This window comes from Miniopterus natalensis, chromosome X, assembly GCF_054644295.1.
Source record: "Miniopterus natalensis isolate mMinNat1 chromosome X, mMinNat1.hap1, whole genome shotgun sequence".
Classification (NCBI taxonomy): Eukaryota; Metazoa; Chordata; class Mammalia; order Chiroptera; family Miniopteridae; genus Miniopterus; species Miniopterus natalensis.
The window spans coordinates 97,091,822-97,110,582 of NC_142103.1; the positions used below are offsets into that span (position 1 = coordinate 97,091,822).

Here is an 18,761-nt window from a genome sequence, read left to right on the forward strand (position 1 = left end):
GGTCAATGCTCAACCACTGAACAACGTTAGCCAGGCATCTATGTATTTTTAGTCATATTTTGTTTCATTATTGAAAATACAATGTCAAAACATAGTTTAAATAGAGGAAAATGCTTAGCATTTGTTGCTACTCAGTGGAAAGAGAAGTTAAGAGTTAATTAGAAAAATATCAGGCATGGAAATGGAGGTTGATTTAAGGTTGCAGTAATTACCTAAATTCAGTTTTCCTGGTGAAGTGTTTTCATACAAATGGAAGAAAGTTCACCTCTAGTTCACTTTGTATGAACACAGCTTAACGTAAGACTTGCATTTAAAAAAATCAAGTATGTGGCGTTTTTTATAATGCTTTGAAGAAGAATTAATTGGTATGTCCTTGCATATGCATTTACTTTTAAGGTGATGATTATTTACTTGCTAAAGAAAGTCATGCCATTTTGAAACACCTTTATTTCCAACAACCTGGGTGGAGGGCTGTGGTTGCCTCACCCAGAGGGTTGGGTCTGGTGATTAAGGAGTCATTTGAAGGTGGGTTTCTTACCATGTGGTCTTTAATACTGTTCCCTCTTCTTCAGCTCTGCGTAGAGGTAACCAGCAACATTCTAGTCCCTGAAATATGTTTGGCAAGTCTCAAGCTAGGTTAGGGGAGGGAAGGAAAAGATGGAAAATGTAGGATGAAGGAGAGTAGAAGAAGGGAAAAGAGAAGACAGGAGAAAGGGGAGAAGAAAAAAGGAAGCTCTCAGTGCTGCAGAAAAATAGCAAGAAGTCCACCAGCTGTTTTTCCTGGCCTGGTTCATTCCACCTCAGCATGCAGCCTCACCAGTGACTAATACGTCATCTTTTCAATGTTTCAGAAAGCAATTCCAAAAGCCCTCTCAGTCACTTCTATAATATAACAATGATCAATACCAGCACATTCTTCTTGCTATTTAATAAATAACTTGGGCTATGGTCTAAACCACCTTTTAGACACCGTCTCCACCCACAGTAAAGATGGAGAACACCTAGTTGCCATCTTTCTGTGAGTGCCTTGTATACCTAATGGATATTATTCATAATCCACCACAACCTACATCTGGACATGCAATGTGGATTTTTCCCAGTCTGTTCACAGGCTATATTTCTAATACATTCCATCAGGTTCCTGCTCCATATCTCCGTGGTCCCTTCTGGCCAGTCTCTGTTTTGCTCTTTATGCTTCAGCAACATCAAACTGTCATGCCCACTTAATGCCAGTCTTTGGCTCTATGTCTTGGTTTAAGCCATTTCCTCTCTTTGGAATGCTCTTTTCCATTTCTTCACACAAAGGGAATTGCGCATCCTTTAGAAAGCAGCATGACTGTTACCTCCTTGGGCAAAATTTCCTGGATCCATTTCCCTACACTGGATTAGGTGCTATTCCTCAGAGCTCCCGTTATACCTGTGACAGAGCTCACAGCTGGTTCATATGGCACTTCCAGAAAGCCTGGCATTCTGGATGCAGACTCTAATGGTCCTCTTGGCCAAGTACCTTTGTGCAGGGTGCAACCTGTACAACCACACAGAGTGGCCATGCTTTTGGGTACATAGTAGTCATTCAGTAAACGTTTCTTGAATAAATTAACTTTAGAGTTTTCCAGAGCAATCTCACAATTTAATTCCTCATGAACCATGACATCCTGAACTGAACAAACCAGTCTGTGCAGGTAAAGGTCCTAGTAGGCAGAGTCTCCTTAGTAATGGGGCCACCACAAGGTTCTAGGACCACTTTTACTTGTTCCTCAATGGCATACTTACCACTCTACATATCACTATTTCTTGTATATGCCCACAAGCCTAACCTTCACCATCATTTCTATCTATGCATTTGCTTTTCCTACTGGAGAAGCTTCTCTGCGTATTCCTGTCCCCATTCCCAATTTCTCAAGGCCTCATTTTCTTCTGGTCCTTTCTTCTATGGTGTCGGTGTTATTGCCAGGAACTAGGAGAGACTCTGCTCCTCAATCTGGGCCACTAATTAATCATTAGATTCTAAATGAAGTGCTGCATGGGTTTGTTTGTTTTGGTTTGGTTTTGGTTGATCCTGGGGCTGCATCACATTACTCCAAGGCAGTGGGACAACTGCCTGGGGCTGCTGTTACCTGTGTATTTTGCTCATTGTTTCGTTCATTATCCCCAGGATATGTGGGCCCTGTAGCTGAGCAGCCTATGAGCACAGGAGTTCTGATTCTTGGATGCAGCCTTTCTGAGAGCTTCCTCTGCACTGGAGAACTCTAAATACATACATATTTAATTTCCTTTCCACCCAAACCACTTATACGGTCTGCTTGCCTCCCCCCTTTCTTTTCTGGTCATGCTGGTATTGCCCTGGGTTTTAGCCAGCTTGGTAAATAGAGGAAATTGGATGCATTTCCAGCCTCCCTGATGTCATGGTTTGGGGCAGTCGGCAACTGTGGGAGGTTTCAGTTAATCCTAGCAATTGGTTAGTTTGCCGTTCTTCTCTGAGAAGCTTCTCTGTTCCTTGCCATGTCTTACATAAGTCCATATGGTTCCTTTTTTGACTTGCCCTTTTCTTTTAATGATGTAAGAAGCCCAAACATTGGCAGTGACTATGTTTTGTTACTGGAGTGCTGGTGTTGATTGGATCCTGATTCCTGTTTAGTTTTTCTAGGAGATACAGGACGGTGGGAGTGTAGCGGCGATAGTGGCAAGGAGGCACCTGGAGGCTGAAGGATGTGCAGTTCTTTAATTAAGTTTAGGCCTCTGTGTCCGTCAGACATTCTCACATCATTGCTTTTGACATTCTTTTGCACAACTTATTCAAGTGAGTTCCTGCTCCCTGGCTGGGAACCTGGTTTTTTGGCTCTGACACCAGAAATCCTTGGGCTTTCAATGGGGCCTTTCTAATTAGGTTAGAGGAGGGCCAAGGGAGATGGCATCCAGCTGAGCAAGTGATGGCATTACCTCCCAGTTAGCCTCCCTCTGAGCTTGATTTAGGAGCTGTGTTTGGAGAGCCTGAATGGCTTGGCTCTCCCTTCATTCTGCATTTCTTTGCTGGGAGAAATATATTTAATTGTAGTAAGTAATACATGAACCCACTTCTGCGGAGTAAATATTGTGCTTCGTCCTCTTCTCCAGCACACTGCTATCCGTGGAGGCTTCATGGGTTTCCTTCAAGGCCTTTTTGGATGCATGCACACTTGTTACTATATAAATAAGTATACAGATATATAGTTTTGTTTAACATATCCTCATATATATTTATTGTTCAAAATATTACAGATGTCCCCTTTTCTCCCCATTGACCCCTTCCACCCCGCCCCCACTCCCCGCCCCAGTCCCTCACCGCACTATTGTCTGTGTCCCTGGGTTATGCATATACGCACAGAAATTCTTTCGTTAATCTCTCCCCACCCCCCACCCCCACCTTTCCTCTGAGGTTCATCAATCTGTCCCGTGCTTCTATGTCACTGAATCTATTTTGTTCATCAGATTATTATGTTCTTTAGATTCCACATATAAGCGAGATCACGTGATATTTGTCTTTCTCTGCCTGGCTTATTTTGCTTAGATTAATTTTCTCCAGGTCCATCCATACTGTCCCAAAGGGTATGAGATATATTTTAAGAAACTTGATTTTTTTCACTTGACTTATATGTATTGACAATCTTTATATGTCAATACATATAGACCAACTTTATTTTTTTAAAGCACTGCATAACATTCCATAGTGTTGGATACACCATCATTTATTTAACTATTCATCTACTGATGGATACTTAGGCTTTCTTTCCCCCTCACACAAAGTTGCAATGACAGTGTTTGTATACTTTTGTGTATATGCATCAATATTTCTGTAGGGACAATCTCTGCAATTAGAATTCTGGATCAAAATGTATACACATTTAAAATTTCAAAACATAGCTAAACTATTCTCTCAAAGTTTACATTTATACCAATTGTGTATGCAAGGGTTCATTTCCCCACATGCTCTCTCCAGCTTTGGATATTATTAAGCTTTTAAAATTTTTTCATTCAGAGGGCAAAACATTTCATCGTTACTTGTCCTATTTTTCTACTTGAAAGGGCTCCAAAGGAGCAAAGAGCATCTCGTGTTATTAATAAACTGGATTACTGGGAAACATTAAGTGTGGTTTTTTTGTGGTTATTAATAAGGTTTCAGAAGAGGCAATGTGCTTTAGTTGTGAAATTTCATCAAAAATCTCTGTAGAAAATCCTTATTCACACAAATGTAGAGTGAAATTACTTCTGTTAATCAAGTCACAATTGATTAGTTTGTTTGATTATTTTCATGTTTTTCAGTTGTTAATTCTACATTCATTCTACACTGAGCACTGGGACATGTGTTTGTAATTTGTTAATCCTAGGACAGGACAACATGCTTGGCTTTCATTTTTGTCTTCTTTAAACATTGCTTAATGAAGTTTCTCTGACATATTGGGCTTTAATTTATTAAGAACTACTCCTTATTTTCCTCTTAAAGAACACATCGTGATCAATAGAAACTCACCATGACTCCTTATTTCTTCTTTGAATTCATATTCTGGATTCCTCCTTGAGCACTGAACGTCTGTCATATCAGTCTATTGACTGAAGCCAGGTCACTTGGTTCCAAGATCACCCTATAGATTGTTTCTTCTTGCAAGTCTTGATTTAAAAATCATTATGTCTTTATTTCACGTGAAAGAACACCATTGTGTGATGTGACTATCACCTTTGAGCTAATAGCTGTACCAATGTTTTGGTTTTGAAGTACAGCATGATGGAATATTCTGAAAGATACAAGTCATGTTGTCAACAGTGCCTTGGCTGGGCACACTGTTTCCTTTCTCAAGCATGCAGCTGCCTTGTCCCTCACTCTTGTCATTGCCAGTGCCCCTGCCTTAACTCTGAACCAAACTTAACCACCAATAGAGAGTTGTTTATTTAGTCCCTTTGTGGAGAAAGAATTCTGCCTCTGGCCTTGGAAGCACAACTGACATAAATGACCCAAACCTTAAAATCAAGGAGTTTAGGTTCTAGAAAAGTTAAGTCACAAAAACATGAAGAAATATCTAACAAAGCATGGTCTCTAAAGGGCTACCCCTCCCCAGATCTAATCATGTCATTGTCCAGTGTCCCTATGATGCTATTAATGAAGCCTGAGACTGAGCAGTAATACAATGCTACTTAACAAGGTCAGCTCCCAAACTGGCTTTGGCTTGTTTTCCAATTTATAATATGTTCCTTAAGAGCAGAGTTTTCATCCTCCATTTCTTTTGTAACTCTGCTGCCAAGTTCAAGACTTGGTATACAGAGGGGGGTCTGTAGAAGCCTCAGCCCGATGGGCTGACTGTAGTACTGAAGCATTGTGGTACCAAGAAGGTCCACTTTCCATTGATCTAATTTTTTTTCTTTTCTTTTTTCATTTTCAGATTTGTGCAGAGTTTCTCCATCTTTTCTTCTGAACTGCCTGTCAGGTGAGTGAGGCTATTTCTAAGTGATAATGTAGAAATAATGAATGTTTGGTGGTTGTTTTTTTTCCCTTTCAAATTGCCCCCCTTCATTCCACATCCCTACCCCCTTAGCTGCTCTATTCTTTTTTGTTTGTTTTGTTTTTAACTCCTCACTCCCACCCACTCGGAGCCTTCTTCTCTTCAGACATTTTCTTTTCCTTGGAGATTCTACTTTTGAACCGTTTCTTCTCTGTAATCCCATTGTTTTTATGGGTACAGATTTTAAAATGACATGGTGCAGTAAAATCTGGAGGAGAGTGATCATTTATGTAGAACTCTGGGATTTTGTTTCACTGTTTCACCTTTCTTTCTCCCTGGACTGGCTTCCTTATTTCCAACAGTTCTTCTGTTTTGAAATAGACCACTGAATTGTTCTTTCTCTTACCTAAGATGTTGTGTGCATGCAGCTTCCAAAGGCCTCTTCCAACCAGATTTCTGCTCCCAACTCCCTTCTACAAAGAAATTCTGAAGCCACTGACGTGCACTCCCTGTTTCCTTTAAGACTCATAAGTAGTGGTTATTTCTGGGACTTCACTGGTATAAATAACAGAAATCTTATAACAACACAAATACTTATTATAATTATTATAAATTATAATTATCCTATTATAATTTAGTTCATAAAACACATAGTTATAATAAATGCTCATAAGTTATTGCTATAAACAATGTTAAAATACCTGTGCAGGGTCACACAGCTAGTAAATGTCCAAGCTGGGACTTGAAACAGGAGTTGGCATGGTGTAATGACAGAAGCAATAAAGGGCTCAATATTGGTGGGTGATTTGCTTTCCTTAGTGCATACCTCATTTCCTCTCAAATGTGATCTCCTGATGAGATAAACCATGCACTTCTGCCCTATTCCTGCTCCCATCTCCCCAGTGCAGATCAACATCTTGAGGATGCTTTTAAGGAGAGTCTCCTTTTTCTCTCTCTACGTACTGATAGAATTGTTGTGTAGCAACAGATTTGGAAACAAATCAATTTTAAAATCTTTTTTGAGTGCTTGCTGTGGGTGGAGTTGCATGCTGTGGGAGTTAGGATGAGGTGGATACCAAGTCTATATAGAAGAAGATATTGTGTTCTGGTACCTTTTTTTGGTTTCAGGCCAAGATGAATCTAAAGCTGTTGTTTTTTTAAAATCACTATTTGGCTATACCAATGGTCAATTAATCTAAGTGGTGGCTGTGAGCTCTTGCACACAGGAGAGACATCTGTCTTGTTTATTGTATCTTGAGTCTGTAGCATAATACCTTTCATGTAATAGAACCTCAATAAATATTTGTAAACTAGATGAATGACTGCAGAAAATAATTCCAAAATCTATTTACATTTAGCCCAGGAGTGTACTATAAATTTGTCTTCTAATTATACTTGTATTAATAGCTAACACTTTTTGACTATACTAAGACCTTCAATATATTACCTAATTTCATTTCTACAGGAACCGTCTGAGGTAGATCCAATCATTACCTCCACTTTTTCAGATGAAGAATTTAGGTCCAGAGAGGGTAAGGAACAGGCCAGGGGTATACTGTAAGCGGTGGAGCTTGTATTTGAGGCAGGCATATAGCTCCACCATCCATGCTCTTGTACCCTATGCTATTCTGCTTGTTTGTGTTGTTGAATATATTTAATATGAACATTGGGAGAGGATCCTGAAGAGTGAAGGGAGAGAGATAAAGTAGACTTTCAGTTTGCCTTGAGTAATTCACACATGGGTAATTAAGAGGATGGTAGACTGCAGGCAGGACAGTGGAGACATTTGGAGATGAGTAAGGGAGTTGGAAAATATAACAATTTTCATAAGGTTGTATGAGTATTTCTTTACTTAAAGTGCATCATTTCCTTCTTGCACACCTGATATTCACTTGTTTTATTGAGTAAAACTACTTTTTTTCATTAGAAAGCACTTAATGCTTATTAAGAAAATCATTTTGCACTGTAAAGACCAAACAAATCATTTTCCTTCCATTTGCTTCTAGAGATGTGAAAGCTTCATATTACAATCATCCTGTCTAGTTCACCATTGATTTTACTTTGTGCTATGACAAATGACACACAAAGCTGCCATTTGGGAGTTCATATTCAGCACTTACCAGTTAACCCAGTTTCTGTTCTGTCATGTTTAGGACATTGTTTTGTGGGGATTTTGTGTTTTTATTTGTTTATTTGTTTGTTTCTGTATACGGGATACAGTTTATCTTACTACAGCATTGTTGGCTTTAGTTCTTGGTGACTTTATCTTCAAAAAATGTTGTTGCTGAAGTTCAAAATAATTCATTTTGTCTTATATTTATTCAAATTACCCCAATTTACAGGATTCAAAATTGCTGCTAGACATTTTTGTGAGCATTCCAGAGAATTTTGTAAATAGTCTCACTTGATTTATAAAATGGGTAAAACTGTGAGGACTTTCCTTGTCAGGTTTTGGCACCAGGGTTATGCTAGCCTGGTAAAAATGAGTTAGGCTATGCTCTTTCGCTAGGTTTTGAATTCTTGTGAGATTGGAGTTCTTATTTGATAGAAGTACCAGTGAAAATATCTGGGTCTGGAGTTTTCCTTGTGGGAAAATTCTTGAGACTTTTAATGATTATATGTTTATTCAGGTTTATTCTTTCTTCTTAGTTCCTTCTTGGTAAGTTATATATTTTTTTTCCTAAGAATTTGCCCATTTCTATCTAGATTTTCAACATTAATAAAGTTGTCCCTGCCCTAGCTAGTTTTGCTCAGTGGTTAGAGTGTCGGCCCACGAACTGAAGGGTCCTGGGTTCGATTCCTGCCAAGGGCACGTATCTCAGTTGCAGGCTCAATCTGGGTCCCAGTTGGGGCACGTGCGGGAGGCAACCAATCGATCTGTCTTTCTCACATCGATGTTTTTCTTTCTCTCTCTCCCTACCACTCTGTCTCTCCCTACCACTCTCTCTGAAAAGCAATGGAAAAAATACCCTCTGGGGAGGATTAAAAAATAATAATGATAATGATAAAATTGTCCCTAAGATACTTTTATCATTTTTATGCTTATAGCACCTTCAGTTATGTTGCTTTTTAAATTCTATCGGTTATTTGTTTACACTCTTTCTTTTCCTCACCCTCTTTCCCTCCTTCCTCCCCCCCTCCTAATTTTGCCAGAATTGTCTTTAGAAAGATCAATCTTGGCTTTGTTAATAACTTTTGTTTTATATTTTTACTATATCATTATTTCATGCTTTTATTTTTATTATTTCCTTTCTTCTCATTCTTTGGGTTTATTTTACTGTTCTCTTTCAAACTTCTCGAGAAGGAGCTTGACTTATTAATTTTAAGCTTTTCTCTCTTTCTAATATGTATATTTAAAATATAAATTTCCCTCTAAAGATCTTTAGCTTTAGCCCCATGTTTTGATATATGGTGGTGTTATTATAGATTAAGTCAAATGTTTTCTAATATTTGTTATGAATTCTTCTTTGACACATAAGTTATTTGTTAAATAACAATTGTGTTGTGGTCAAAGAACATTCTCCTTTCCTTTTTCCAATTTTGTAAAATGTTTCTGAGACTTTTCTTTTTGGCCTTGTTGGCTTTCATAAATATTCCATGTGCACTTGAAATGATTATGCACTCTATGGTCTCTAAGTCAAGTTGGTTAAATATTGGAATATTCTATATCCTTAGTGACTTTCTTATTTGAATTTTATCTATTGCTGATACAGATGTGTGAATATCTTTCAATATGATTGTGAATTTCTTCTATTTCTCCTAGATTTCTATAAAAAATAACTGCTTTGTGTATTTGAGGCTATATTATTAGTTGCATTCACATGTAAATTTGTTCGGTCTTCCTATTGAATTGAACATTTTATGAATGAACCATTTGATTTATAGGTAATGCTTTTTGCTTTGCTTTAAAGTATAATTTGTCTGATATTAGTATAAACATTGATTTTTTTAAATTAGTATTGATATTGCATATCTTTTTCATCCTTTTATTTTCAAACTTTCTGTATCATGTTCTAGTTGTACCCTTGTAAATAGCATATGTAGCATATATAGTTGGATTTTTAAATTTTTCTAGTCTGATAATCTTTGCCTTTTAATTAAATCATTTGATCCATTTATATTTAGTGAAGCATTGATTTGTATTGTGTTTAAATTACCATCTTCTATTTTTCCTAATCATTCTTTATTTTTCGTCCTTTCTTTCAGATTAACTAAATATTCTAAAAACCATTTCCCCTCCTCCACTAGTTAGGCAGTTATATACTTCACTTCTATTTTTTAGTAGCTACTACAGAAATTACAGTGTCTACTGAACTAGGATAATATAAGGATTTTGGAGGACTAATTCTATTTTTTCATTTCCTAATTGAGATATATTATTTCCTATATTATATAATATAGTTGTCATATTTTTATTCTATCATGTTTCACTTATCTCTGTAAGATATTATTAATGTTTTATATGGTCAGTTCATTTGGATTTACTAATATATAGTACCACCCTTAGCTCTGGGCAATTGGGGTCTTTGGCCTGTGTCTCATGCTTTATAGGTCCTCTCTCTGGCCCTTCTCTAGTCATACCCCTCTTTAAAGAGCTCAAGTTTGCCTCAATAGACCTATACCCTCAGGCAAAAGCAGCTCCTTTGCATATATTACTTCTCTGAGTTCCTGCTTTAGCTTCATCTTTGGCTTGATGATTCTTTTCTGTCTTGTCAACTCTTTGATATGTTTAAAAAAATACTTTTTAAATATTTTATTGTCTTTAGCAGAAGATTTGGTCCAAATAATCTAACCTAAACCATATTCCTGGAACACTGAAAACATTTTTTTCTGAGATATTTGCTGTATCAGGGTCTTAAGAGCTCAATTGAAATTTAATTAAGCTTTTACTAAGTTTCCTGATTCTTTTTAAAAAGTAATTAAACATATAACCAAAGACTCTATTAAAAAAATCCAAAACAACCCTGAGTTTCTCTGACTTCTTTGACAGCTGAATGATCCAAGTCAATAGCTTTTTCACCCTTTAGTTCTTGCTTTATCTGAACTGAGAACCTCTTCAGTACCTCCCTTTTAAATTTCCCTTTGTGCTTGTCTTGTTAGCCAACACTTATGACTCCATGTAAATATCTCAAAGGCATAAAGTTTTCTAGAAAACTTAGGGAACAATTATCATATGTCTTATTCAAGTAAAAAAATATTTATCATTGCATTCATCATAGCAGCCATGATATAATCAATGTATGCCAGTTAACCAGAGGTAACAGAATAAATCTCACCCAGACCTGTCCTACAGTGGTATCAAACTATTTCCCCCTTTTAATCTTACTATTTATTCTATATCTATATAAAGATAGATTTATCACTTATTGCCATTCAAGCTTGCACTGATGATATGGATTTTTTAAAAATATTATAGTTATACTATTTAAAATAAAATCAAAGAGATCTAGAACAATTTCTTAAAGTGGTACAAGTGGGGCCATGGCATACAGTCATTTAGCTTCTGCACTATACAACCCTAGAGGTTGCCACTTACATCTAAGTCCACAACCATAAAAGGGGCCCTGGACCAAGGGGAACCTGGGTAACCCTTAATAAGAAATTGTCTAGTGTCAAGGTCTAGATTTTACTGTTTAAATGCTAGCAGATAGTTTTCTTTGTAATTGATGCTATCTCACCAGCTATCCTTAGCACTTTGAAAATTGTTAAGAACCAGTACCCATTCAAATAATTTTTAATGATGACCTTAATAGCTAGCATTGAATTAGCCCAACTAGTACCAGAAGATGAAGAAAAGTTCCAGCTGAAAAGGATTAAAGTAATTTTTATGTATAATGAGTAAGAGTTTAAAAATCCACAGATTTCCCTCTTTGATCAAAGATCCTAGCAACCTTATGACCTAACAGGATGTTCTCTAGTTTATGCAAAAGACGAAAGGAGCTATAATACTTCAAATACCATAAAACTTCTCTTGCTAGGAAGTGTATATTCAGCTTTGAGGAAACATTCCAGGATTAACAACTGAAAGCAATCTTTTCAATGATGCCTGGTTTGTACTAAGTTCTTCTTGACCCATATTCTCTTTTCAGGGTGATTGCTGGAATTACCCTTCATTCTGGCCTTTCCTGCCCTCATTTGGGAGTTGAGTACAAGCTCTCTTGTGAAAAACATGGTTTATTTTGATCAGAGTCCCAAGCTCTAGCCCACAATAACTAGTCACTGTGTACCATGACTAATTTAACTGACCATATTTTGTATACCACTTAGGTCCTACCCTAGGAATTGGCAAAACTCAAGAATAATGTTTGCAGCCCTGGCCAATGTGGCTCAGTTCATTGGAGCATCATCCCATATACCAAAGGTTTCAGGTTCAATTCCCGGTCAGGGCACATACCTAGGTTGCAGGTTCAATCCTTGGTCAGGGCATGTAGAGAAGGCAACCGATCAGTGTTCTCTCACACATAGATGTTTCTTCCCCCCACCCCAAGGAGACAAATTCTCAGGAGGCTGGCAAGGTGGTAGGAGTCCCACCAAAGCAGCCAAATGACATGACCAAACCCATCTCCTAGAGCATGCTGGGACTCTTTCTTCATATGTAGAATGTGGGTTTGAGGCCAGGTGAATTCTGAGTTCCATTCCAGAAATATTCTGCTCTGATATTTCTTCCAGAACTAAAATTACTTGTGCAGTAAATCTTCTAAGTCAGCTTTATGAATTCCAGGTAGAACTGAGTTTAAAGCATTTGTATAGGAGAGGCTTTCATAGAGGTTTAGTTCACTAAATAGAGCTTTTAAAAAAGAGCAATGCTTTTGGGGGGAAACTGAGTTCAGAAATAAAATATAAATTTTTAAATTTTTAAATGAAGCTTTTTATGATATACATATAAGTGTACAATTCAGTGAATTTCAGGGACTGAACACACCCATGTAACAGAAGCCCCCTTGTGCCCACTCCTAACTTTCACACCCTCTCCCTGCTTCCAAGAATAACTGCTCTCCCAACTTCTTACTCCATCAATTAGTTTTGCCTGCTTTTGTTCCTCATACGAATGGAATCATGTACAATATGCATTCTTTTATGTCTGGCTCCTTTATCTAACATTATATTTCTGAGATTCATCAATATTGTGTGTAGCTGTAGCAGACACTTAAATTTTCCTCCAGAGAGACATTGCTACATTTTTGCACAACTATATTAGCATTCTCTTTTGAGTGACCCATTTGAGAGGGTCAATATTATGCCATTATGAACAGAGAGAGGATAAAGTGCTGAAGAGGAGTGACAGACCAGAGGCAGTTTACAGTACATTAATGTATATATCATTAATATATAATACAATTTATTGATTTTTAAAATGTAAGCCCTCTTTGGAAGGAGTAGGATTCACCTCCTGGTCTAAGACGAGGAAAGAATCACCTCCCTGCCCCCCCCCCCACCATACTGGTGATGGCTATTACATTACAGGATTCTTAAAGATTGCCTGCTTCTCTTTGAGACTGAGAATTTGTGATTTATCCCCATCTTTCTTTACTCTCATTCCTGTAATCCCATAATCCCTGCACTACCTAACCCTGCACACTAGGTACAAAATAGATATTATTTGACTGAATGAGTGAAGAGTACAGCTAACATTTATAGTGCCTTAATGATACCAGCTATTGTGGGAAGATCTCTTATTTACTCATCACAGCAACACTATCAGGTGGTTTGGTGCTCTTATCACAATTTGCTAAATGGGGAATCTGGGCCATTGAACATAACCTGTCCAATGTCACTCAGACATTGAGTGGCCAGGACTTATGAACTCATCTCTTTAGTCTTCACCACTGCACATACACTGTTTTAGTTTGCCAGAAGTTGCAGAGTTGGCTGGGTTCATGGGTGCCCTGTGGCCTGTAGCTCTACCTGCTGAGGACACACAGCCTGACCTGTCCCAGCCATTTCCCTTGTGGCCATATAGAGGAAGTCTTCACCTTGGGCTCTCATTGCCCCCCTGCTGTGAGAGGACCAGACATAATCTTAGCACTTGTAATTCTAATTCTGTATACCTAGCTCCCCCAAGCGCGCCTGTCCCACCTCCACCACATATATCTCATCTAGTTAACTGCTATTCAGCCCTCACATCTCATCTCATGTATGTTAGCATTCAATAAATATTTGTTGAATGATTGAATAAATGACCAGTTAATGAGGTTTTTAAATTCAGTTCTGATATCAACTTTGCTTTTTAAATAATGTTAACTCTGCCCTGACTACAAAAAATGCAATCAATGATCATGAACTAATATGTAATTAAGAGGAAATGCAATGTACCCATCCTTTTACAATCTAAGACATAAACAAGAGATTATTTGTGAGATTCTGTGGGCCCTTCTGATTCTTAGCATAGTTTTAAGCTAGTTTTTATATGGCGGTAATAATTATATACGCAGTGTTTTGTGTTTTTAATTTCTCCTTAATATTTTGCATGTGTTGATGATTTCCCTAAATTTGTATGGTGACCTTGCTTGTCATTTTAAACATAACAGAATATCCCACTGGGTGGTCCTCCCATAATAAACATTGGGTTTTGCTTTTTGTAGCCAGTGCCCATCTGGCATTGCCAATTATCTGAAGCTACAGTAATTTAAAGGAAGCAGGACTGCAGTTTGCCTTGGTTGAGGAACTGACCTTTGGGTATTGCTGTGTTGTGATTATGGCAAGCTGTGATGATATTTTCCCCTTAATTTATTCCAGGATGTTTTTCTCTGGCGGGCAGTGTGGCCATGTTGGCAGACCTGAAGAACTTTTACTGATGTTCAAGATATTTCTTGTCATTTGTGTTCATGTTGTTCTGGTTACATCCCTGGAAGGTAAGATACCTATTCTCCTTCATTGGGGTATGTGTGTGTGTGCATGTGTGTGTGCTCGCACACCCCCTTGTGTGTTCATTTAGGAATTTCTTACTTTGGTAAAAAACAAAAACAAAACATAAAACTTACTATTTTAAATATTTTTAAGTGTACAATTCACTGGCATTAAATATATTTGCAATTTTTTGCAACCATCATCACTGTTAATTTCCAGAACGTTTTCATCATCTCAAACAGAAACTCTGTACCCATTAAACAATAGCTCCCCATTCTCCCCAGCCTCTGATAACCTCTGTTCTTTCTTTTGCTATGAATTTGCCATATAAATGGAATCATACAATATTTGTTCTTTTGTGTCTGACTTCTTTCACTTGGTATAATGTTTCTGATGTTCATCCATGTTGTAGCACCTATCAAAATTTCATTCTTTTTAAAGGCTGAATAATACTCCACATTTTATCTACTCACTGTTGATGGACATTTGGGTTATTTCCATCTTTTGGCTATTATAAATAATGCTTTGAACATTGGTGTACAAATATCTGTTTGAGTCCCTGCTTTCAATTCTTTTGGGTATATATACCAAGCAGTGGAATTGCTGGGTTATATGGTAGTTCTATGTTTTACTTTTTGAGGAGCTGCCAAACTGTTTCCTACAGTGGCTGCACCATTTTACATTTCTACCAGCAAGGCTCAAGGATTCCAGTTTCTCTATATCTTCACCATCACTTGTTATTTTCTGTTGTCTTGATAATGGATGTGAAATGGTATCTCATTGTGGTTTTGACTTGCACTTCCTTAATGATTAGTGATGTTGAACATCTTTCATGTGCTTATTGGTCATTTGTATATCTTCTTTGGAGAAATGTCTTCAAATCTTTGGCCCATTTTTAAATTGAGTTGTTGGTTTTTCTGGTGTTGATCAGTTTTAGGAGTTCTTTATGTATTCTGGATATTAATCCTTCATCAGATCTATGATTTGCAAATATTTTCTCCTATTCTGTGGGTTGTCTTTTCACTCTCTTAATAATGTCCTTTGATGCACAAACATTTTTAATTTTGATGAAGCCCAACTTATCTATTTTTACTTTGTTGCCTGTGCTTTTGCTGTCATATCTAAGAAATCACAGCCAAATCCAATGTCATGAAGATTTTACCCTATGTTTTCTTCTAAGAGTTTTATAGTTTTAGCCCTTATGTTTAGGTCCTTTAATCTATTCTGAGTTCATTTTTGCATATGGTGTAAGGTAAGGGTCCAACTTCATTTTTTTGGCATGTATATATCCAGTTTTCCCAGAACCATTTGTTGAAAAGACTGTCTTTTCCCCATTGAATGGTATGAGCACCATTGTCAAAAATCAAATGACCATATATGTAAAGGTCTATTTCTGGTATTTGTTTTTAAAAGTATCTCCTTGAAGACACTTCTGCATGGAAATTTAAGGGAGGTAGAGAATCAGCTAAATGAAGCAGCATGGTTTTCAGAAAAGAGGATCTTTAGAAGCTTACGAAACAAGGAGAAAGGGTATCTGAGGGAGGCAGTAAAAAGACCAGAAACCCTGGGGCTGCAGTATCTATGGGTACAACTGCCAAAATAACACAGTGCTATGCAAATGTAAAGAACGTTCCTTAGGAACGTTATTTAAAATACATTATTAAGGACAAATGGAGAAATACCTTTCTTCTTCAGAAGAGTAGCAGGACCAAGGAATCTTTATTGGCTAAAGCAAATATCTACTAGCAGCAAACAACAGTAGCATAAACCAAACATACATACAACACACATACATGCACACAAATAAATGGAAAACTTCCCAACAGGTTAAAACACAATTGACAGTCCTTCAAAAAGTAGGCACTGGGGCATATTTTCAAGAAGCAACAATAGCTTATTTAAAAAAATGATAAGAGCTAAATGTGCACTGACTGCTTACAATGTGTCAGGTTCCTATGTGCTTTACATACATTCACTCTTAGGCTTCTCAACCAAATCTATGAGAGGGAGATCCTAGTCTTAGCCCCATTTCTCAGATCAAGAAACAGACTCAGAGAGATAAGTAACTTGCTTAAAGAAGTGGCTGAGCTGGGATTTGCACCCAGCTCTGAATTTTGTGCTCAAAACCACAAAAACCAGAGTTCTCAAACTTGAATGTGCATCAGAATCATCTGGAGAGCTTGTTAAAATACAGATTTCTGGGTCTTTCCCCCAGAGGTTCTCATTTAGTAGAGCTGGGGTGGGACCTGAGAACTGACATTTCTAACAAGGTCCCAGGCAGTGTTGATGTGACTGGTTCAGATATTACACCTTGAGAACCACTGCCTATATAACTGCAGGCGAAAGCAGGGAGAACAAACTCCTCCAGATATATATCATGGGATACAAATTCTGTTGTGGCCATGTGACATTCATGTCAGCTATGCTCACATACACCATCTCACTGCGGGATTGGCAGAGCAAAAATCAAATGTCCTTACTTTACTGATGAGTAAATACCCCCAGGGACATCATTCCTTAGGAACTGATGGAGCCAGACTAGATACTAGATCTTCGGTCTCACGTTTCAGTGCTTTTTCCACCACAAGGGTAGATGAGGAAGGAAAGTGGAACACAAGGGAAAAAAATCATCAAAATGAAAGCTGCTTGGTAGAAATAAGGCTTTCTTAAAAAGTATTTTAAAATGATGAAACAGGGCAGGTAAGTCAGAAAGTGCACAGCTCTGAAACAAACCTGAGTAGGTAAAACCTAAGTGGATGCTTAAGGCAGCTGAATCTATTTCTTTCTTTTATTTTAGAGAGAGAGAGAGAGAATGGGAGAGAGAGAGAGGGAGGAAGAAACATCAATGTGAGAGAAAAACATTGATGTGTTGCAACCTAGGTATGTGCCCTGACCAGGAATCAAACCCACAACCTTTTGGTGTATGGGAAGACGTTCCAACCAACTGAGCCACCCAGCCAGGGCTCAATGTATTTCTTGCTCTGTCATATGAATTGATTTCTGAAAGCAGTGGTTCCCAAAGTGTGGCCCCAGACAAGTAGCATCAGCATCACCTGGGAGCTTTTGAGAAGTGCAGATTGTCAGGCCCACCCTAGACCTGCTGAATGGAAACTCTAAGGGTGGAGCCCAACAGTCTGTGTTTTAATCAGCCACCCAGGTGATGCTGATGCATGCCCAAAGTGAATAACCACTGTCATAAAGAATTGGTTAAAACACTACTGCTGACAGCACGATATAGTAGAAAGGTGGTACGTTCTAGAGTTAGAACCCTCCCTATGCCCTGCCACCTGTTATTTGCATGATCTTCATTTGCCACTAGACCAACAGGAACTTCTGTTTCCTCATCTTCAAAATTGGTGCAATCATGAGCTTTCCCAATGGATTCTTGTAAGACTCAATATATGCTTTTAAAAAAAGCTCCATGAAAACAAATACTTTTCTTTTTTCCCTTTCCAGCTTTATTGACATATAATTAGCATATAACATTGTATATGCAATGGTTTTCCTGAACAAAGTGTTTGGGGATCTAGAAATGGCTAAACAGAAGTTTATTTCTGTCTTTCAGAACTCCCACGAAGAGTTCATGTTATTTAATAATAACCTTGATGGCACTTACCATGTGCCAGCTGCTGTTTTGAGCCCTTATAAAAGGCTAACTCATTTAAAGCTCACTCAATAACCCTTTGAAGTAGGCACTGTTATTAGCTCCATTTTATAGATGAGGAAACTGAGACACAGAGAAGTTAAGCAACTTGCCCTAGGTTAATCATTTTATTTGCAGAGCTGCAATTCAAATTCAGGCCATATGACCCAATCTTTCTGTGTTTAAGTACTACACTATCTGTCTTTTGGAATTCTTAACCTCTCTGCTGTGCTAGGCTCAGTTGCTTGGTGGTTATGCAACTGTAGATTAAAAATAATGGTGGAATCCATACTTGTGAGAATCACTGAATGTTAGATTGGATCAACCAGATGGCTCATAGGCACCATCTCCCTCAACAGCTTTGGACTGAGGCAGGTTCTCTTTAGTTCAGAATGGCTTAAGTCTGGTCTTTGATGAAAGCCTAGGGGATTGACCTGCTATTTCTATACTGGATAATCAGTTGTACAGTAATGACAGCCTGCTATGTGCTCAGCATTACTGGCTGCTGAGAGAACATCATCTCTGACTCCAGGGAATTTACATGCCAGTTGAAGGGACATGATTATGACACATGAGAACAACACAAAGTACAATTAAGTCCTAAATGTGAGTCAGTGCTATATGGCCTTTGGCCAAATCTTTGGATTAGTCTAGTTAAATGTTAAGCCACCAGTAGCAGATGCTATTGGTGCCCTGTCCATCCCCAGAGGTCACCTACAGACAGATCCTGTGTATGTTGATGGCTTCCATGTCTCTCTGACCGAGAATGATCTGTGCCCATGGAACCACACTTTGCCTTT

At 37.9% G+C, this 18,761-nt stretch overlaps 1 protein-coding gene and 1 long non-coding RNA gene across 5 annotated transcripts in view; one reads left to right on the top strand and one right to left on the bottom strand.

Moving 5' to 3' along the window:
• Positions 1 to 18,761, bottom strand: part of LOC107526787 (uncharacterized) — a 93,039-nt gene that overhangs the window by 27,639 nt on the left and 46,639 nt on the right. The gene's annotated exons all lie outside the window — the stretch shown is intronic.
• The window catches only part of ADGRG2 (adhesion G protein-coupled receptor G2), a 98,388-nt gene that overhangs the window by 23,611 nt on the left and 56,016 nt on the right, over positions 1 to 18,761 (top strand). For all 4 annotated transcript variants that reach the window (XM_016199358.2, XM_087829476.1, XM_087829477.1 and 1 more), the window contains 2 exons: positions 5,412 to 5,456; positions 14,208 to 14,323. In XM_016199358.2, the coding sequence (XP_016054844.2) occupies positions 14,209 to 14,323 (115 nt within the window). In that variant the 5' untranslated portion in view covers positions 5,412 to 5,456; position 14,208. The remainder of the gene's footprint in view (positions 1 to 5,411; positions 5,457 to 14,207; positions 14,324 to 18,761) is intronic.